The 6066-nt window shown below is 44.7% G+C and overlaps 1 protein-coding gene across 1 annotated transcript; it reads left to right on the top strand.

Moving 5' to 3' along the window:
• The first annotated feature begins 4237 nt into the window (after positions 1–4237).
• Positions 4238–5555, top strand: LOC119291671 (ethylene-responsive transcription factor ERF112-like). The gene has a single exon (XM_037570478.1). It carries the CDS (start codon positions 4369–4371, stop codon positions 5248–5250), a length of 882 nt encoding a protein of 293 aa, XP_037426375.1. The 5' UTR covers positions 4238–4368; the 3' UTR covers positions 5251–5555.
• The last annotated feature ends 511 nt before the right edge of the window (positions 5556–6066 follow it).

The following is a 6066-nucleotide window of genomic DNA, read 5'->3' as shown; positions in this document are numbered from 1 at the left end:
TTCATATATAGTTGAACTAGCTAGTTGATTTAATAAACTAATTTATTTTACTATATATAGAAGTAGTTTGTAGTAAGTGCTACTTTATTTATTTATAGTAAGTGCTACTTTATTTATTTATAGTAAGTGCTACTTTGTTTTTAGTAAGTACTACTTTATTTATTTATAGTAAGTGCTTAGTAGTTGAACTAGATAGTTGATTTAATTAATAAAACTACTTTATTTAACTATATATAGAAGTAGTTTCTAGTAAGTGCTACTTTATTTATTTATAGTAAGTGCTACTTTATTTATTTATAGTAAGTGCTACTTTATTTATTTATAGTAAGTGCTTAGTAGTTGAACTAGATAGTTGATTTAATTAATAAAACTACTTTATTTAACTATATATAGAAGTACGTAGTTCCCGCATCGACGTCGGCAATGCCGATCCCGCATGTTCGTCATCGTCGACTCGGCGGTGGAGGCTTGCTTGATCAGGGCCATGTTCGGGACTGGGCTCCGCCGGGCTGGTATTGGGAGGTGCTACCTTCTCGGGGACGTAGGTTGGTGAGGAGGCAGCCCGTTGTTGACCTGATCCTTGTTTGGTGGTGGTCGCGTGGGCCAGTGACGGTGCCGAGGCTTCCGGACACCGCGGAGGTGGTACGTCACCGTGTCAGCGAGGAGGACGAGCACGTCCGTCGCTACATGGTTGCGTTGGAGGGCAGGTTCGACAATACCTGGTAGGTTCTTCAGGGATCTCACTGGAGCTATGATCCTGTGATCGTTCCTTATCTTTGGGTGTCCACCGCCCACGACGATACCCATCGGGCGCTACGGTTCTAGCTGTATTAATTAGCGATGCTATATGTATGATAGTATTCGAGGAGTATTCGACGATGTACGGACACAAGAGATGATGTACTTTTGGTTATAATTGAATGCATGCTAATTTGAATACTACTTTATTTTACGATTTGGTTTTGCTTATGAATGCTCATATTGGAAAAGTACTCCTACTTTGAATGCTAAAATTGAAGAGCACTCTATGCAGAAATCTAGGAGCCCCCTCCATCATCCACGCCGTCGTGCGGGTAGCTTCTCCTTCATTCCCATGTGCTAGACAATTTGTTGTAATAATGCACTCGGGAATGAAAGGAGGAGCTACGTACCATCACCGATAGTCAACCCGTGATTAATAATAATGATCTAATTTAGGTTTTTTAGTACATATATTTAATATTTGAATTATGAACTTAGGCCAGAAATGTCGTACTCGGACGATGAAAACCGCCCGGGGGAGTGTGACTAGTGCCACGACGACCGAGGTATGTGCGACAGGTTCATTGAGCTGGACGAAGATCGGCGCTTCAGCATTAAGCTCGAGGAGACCTTCAATGTTCATATGGTACGCAACGACGACAATAGTTTTTTTCGTAATTAAGCACGACTTCAACTATTTTAACGTGTATTTTCATCTTTTCCAATTCGACTAGCTTATCCCATGCTTTGCAAGACGCTATGTCTTGGAGAGGATGGATTTTGAAGACCATGAAAGTATGGAAACCAAAAAAAATATCCTAAGTACCCATCATGGTGTGGATTTTCATGTAAAGCTGTACAATGCTCAGAGTGTAACCCATTTTGGTTGCAAAAACTGGGAAGCACTTTGCAAGATGTATGGTTTTAATGAGGGTATGCTTGTCACCATGGATCTTGGTGATCCTACAATTGCGCAAGAGAGACCTTCGATTTTCGTCCTTGTGGATACACCTCCAATTCTTCCCCCATGTGAGCTTAACATAGTTATTAAGTAATTTATATTGTTTATTTCAAAATAGTTGACAACTTATTTCCATTGACAGCTTATTTTCATTCTTCAAAGAATTTGCGGAAGATGGTAGACAGAACCTACTACACCGAAGGCTCCGAATTAACTTATCCGGAGAAAAATCATCTGGTCGCATTTTGTACTGATCTTGAGAATTATAATATCTACAATAAAACTCCTCAACATTATGGTCAATACGTGCCACTAGTGCACGTGCTGAACTACGGTAACTACCATGGAGATACCCTGGTAAGATTTTTTACTATTATGACATCCATGCATCTTTTTGCACACTTCTAAAACTAGTACATCATTGCTAACTACGAAGTTATTACTATGTTTTTCAATAGATAATCCCGAATGATTGTGTGCCTCATCTGATGTATACGCACGGTAGCCTTCATGTTTTGAACATACAACCAGGTCTTCCTACGAATCTGAACTGTCCATACCGGGTTTCTAAAAGAAGTGGATACATAACAATCAAAGAATGGAAAAAATGTATGGACAGTCGTAAGGAGCTTCTTGGAAGCAAAAATCAGCGAAGGGCAAGAATTGGAGACAGGATGATCGCCATTCTTCATAATGGAGAGTCAGGGTCTATATTGTTTTATGCTATTTTACCTTAAGGGTGTTTAGGTCATGTCCTACCTGATACTGATGATCATGTGCTAAGAACAATTATGTAGGGTTGGGTTCGATGACTATGAGGATGATGATCGTATGACTTATTATTAATAACGAGTAGAAGTTGTATGATGATGCATGATTAGTAGGAGTTGTTATTATATATGATGATGTATGATGCGAGCATGCATGATTTATTATATCAGCGGGTGAAATAAACATATATAGCAGCAGCGTTGGTAAACCAAGGACGAAGATATAAGAGAGGACCCTTCTCTCTATTAGTTAGCTAATAACAACCTAAAAATAACCCCCAAAACCCCTAAACCAGCCACTTTTCAAAAAAAAAACATGGACTTTTGGTCCCGGTTGGTGCCTCCAACCGGGACCAAAGGCCCCCTGACTGGGCTCGGCGCACAGGCCCACGTGGAGGCACATTGGTCCCGGTTCGTGTTTGAACCGGGACTAACGGGTGGAGGTATTAGTAACGACCCATTAGTCCCAGTTCATGAACCGGGACTAAAGGCCCTTATGAACCGGGACTATTAGGTGTTTTTCTACTAGTGGGAGTCTCCATCCCTTACATGACTTGGGACTAGGATTTTGGATGAGGGGAGAATTTGGGCTCAAGCTGTTATCCTCAAAGGGGACATGGACGATTTCTTTATTGGGTTGTCATGGTGGGTGTATCGTGAGTAGTCGCTACATGTGTAACTAGGGTGGACTTGGGTGTGTTTCATCACACTCCTGTAGAGGGGCTCTTTACCCCCTTTTCTATCTTTAATATATGATACGCATGCTTGTGCGTATTTGAGAAAAAAAAGATGATGATGGAGATGAAAGGACCAAAACTAAGAAGATCTCCCAAGGTTCTTTGGATCTTCTCTTCTTCTGTTGTGGTTGTGGTTGCGGTGGCTAGGGTTCTCTTTTTCCCTAGGCCTCTTCACGAAAGTGTCTTGTATAGACATGGTGGAACTATTGGCACCTCATACGAGTGCTTGCGGTCGTACGAAAGGTCGTATATTTTGCTCTGATGCACCTAGTGGCTTGGCTCTCCATATGGAAGTTGCTCCATTTGACTTGATTTGCAGTAGTCCTCTTTGATTTCCTTCCATATATGACAATTCCTGTCAAACAATGAAAAAACGGTATCTTTTTTCTTTGGAAGGATTAGCTTTAGAAATAGGGTCTGTCTAGGACACATCTAGATGTGACATAGTTATGTCACATCTAGATTTCCACTTTGTTTGTGGTCTATTTTTTTTGTCCTAGTTTTTTTTGTTTCTTGTTGCTGCATTATATATTTGTTGGAGCTTAGATATGACATCCTTAAAAAACATCAAAATGTGAATTAGACAAACTGTTATAAATAACCAAGAAGTAACAAAGACTCGATGAAACCAAATGAGAATCACTTGAAAAATATTACAAATTCTTAAGCCATCAGATATCACGTACATGCCTCGGCAGTACGATGAATAAGCTAGTAGATTTAAGCACTGTGGGTTAACTAAATCGTCCACTTGGCAATACCGTCTTACGGCAAAACTAGCACGCCGTGCAGGCCAGGGTTTGGGGAAAGTATCCTTGCACCGGTGACCTCAGCTACAGGATAGACATTCCTAAGTGTGGGGCTGTCGTCTTGTACTAGATGCACGCATCGGCTCTTCATGTCCGTTTCCCGCCGCACGTCCTTATCCGCCATGAATTTTGGAGACTTTGCCCCCTCAGCCCCTCCAAGCGGCTCGCCGTCTATATATTACCTCCGGACACCCGCGACCAAACGCAACACCACAGAACGTACGCACCACCTTGATCAAGCTGCCCTGAGGTCATCATCACTCAAAGTAAGAAAGAGGGTAGCGACCGACAAGCCAGGGGACGCAGGCACGTATACCTTGTTACTTACACACAGCAAGAAGTGAGCGAAGATGTGCGGCGGTGCAATCCTCGCCGAGCTCATACCGAGCGCGCCGCCCAGGAGCGTCACGGCGGTCCACCTCTTGCCCAAGCGGCCGAGGGTCGACGACTTCGAGGCTGCTTTCAAGCGCTTCGACGAGGACTCTGCGGAGGAGGAGGTGCTCCAGCGCGCGGGCTTCGAGTTTGGCGCCCACAGGCAGCCGGCAGCGAGGCGCGGTGGCAGTAGTCCGGCACAGTATAGGGGCGTCCGGCGCCGGCCGTGGGGCAAATGGGCGGCAGAGATCCGCGACCCCGTCAAGGGCGTCCGGATCTGGCTCGGCACCTTCCCCTCCGCCGAGGCCGCCGCGCACGCCTACGACGACGCCGCCCGCGACTTCCGCGGCGCCAGCGCCAGGCTCAACTTCCCCTCTTCGTCCACGAGCGCACCCAAGCGCCACGTGGCCGCGAAGGCGACGCCGTGCCTTGTTATTGACCTCGTCGACGACGAAGAGGGTGATGCTGGAGCAGCGGATGCCGGCGGGATGAGTTCCGAATCAAGCGGCGCCCTGCCGGACTTCTCGTGGCAGGGCATGTCTGCGTCCGACGAGGTCATGGCGCAATATGTCCATGCTGAAGTGGAGTCCAGCCAGTCCGTCGTCGACCTGGCCAGCCCCAAGAAGCGGCCCCGGATCGAAGCCGACGCGGTTCTGCCGGCAGCGTCCGACGACTCCGCCAACCAACTGTTAGATCCTTTCATGTTCGATGACCAATTCGGTTTCTTGGACAGCAGCTCGTACGAGTGGCTGGATAGCCTGTTCGGCGCCGATGCCGAGAAGATCGACGACAGCCAGCTGGGGCTCTGGAGCTTTGGCGACGATGACTGTCTCGCGAGGACAGCGCGCGCGTGCAAGTAGAGTAGTACTGTATCATCAAAGACAAAAGGATACGTACGACACTGGCAAGTGTTTGAGGCTCCCCCCACACCTTGTTGATGATCTCGCTTTCATCAAAGAAATTAAAACACCTTGTTGATGATGTAAAAACTTCGTTGTTTTGGGATTGCAAAATATCTGTCAACTGAGACATAGCAAAGTCTCAATCGATACTATATTCGTGAGATCTTACATGAAGACCTGTGCAAAAATTTCTTTCTTCTTTTCTATATGTTATGTCACTTGACTGAAATCGTAATAAAATCGACATACCTGCCTGTCTGTGATTATGGCATCCCTTGTAAGCACTTGATACTCCTTGTTTGCATTTTCTCCTACTTTTATATCAACAATGTCTGCTCCTATATTCGGAAAAAAAAACAATGTCTGCTCCTACCTAAACTAAATAGTGCATATTTATTTTTCATAGTAAGTTCATTTTCCTTAGTTTTCATGTGATGTTTTATCTTGGACATTTCGGATGATCCACTAGATACATAAGGCGTGCTAGTGCACTAGCTAGTCAAAATGTGCATCTAGAAATGTAGCGACCAGACCTCAAACAGTCTAGTCTCTGTGCACCAGTGTCATCCCTGGATCGGTAATACTGACACACACAGTACTTGAGGATTTATAACAAAGTCTCAGTCACACACTTATTACAACGAATGTCTCAAAAGAGAACTTTTTACAATAATATGACTTAAGGCCATCTAAATAAGATAACAGCGGAAGGCTTGGAAGATAAAGTGAGCCCATCAACTCCAACGACATAGCTGAGTGAATGACAACGACCTA

This window comes from Triticum dicoccoides, chromosome 4B (assembly GCF_002162155.2).
Source record: "Triticum dicoccoides isolate Atlit2015 ecotype Zavitan chromosome 4B, WEW_v2.0, whole genome shotgun sequence".
Taxonomy (NCBI): Eukaryota; Viridiplantae; Streptophyta; class Magnoliopsida; order Poales; family Poaceae; genus Triticum; species Triticum dicoccoides.
Note: the sequence above shows the minus strand (reverse complement) of the source record. Positions and strands in the feature narration are given on the sequence as shown.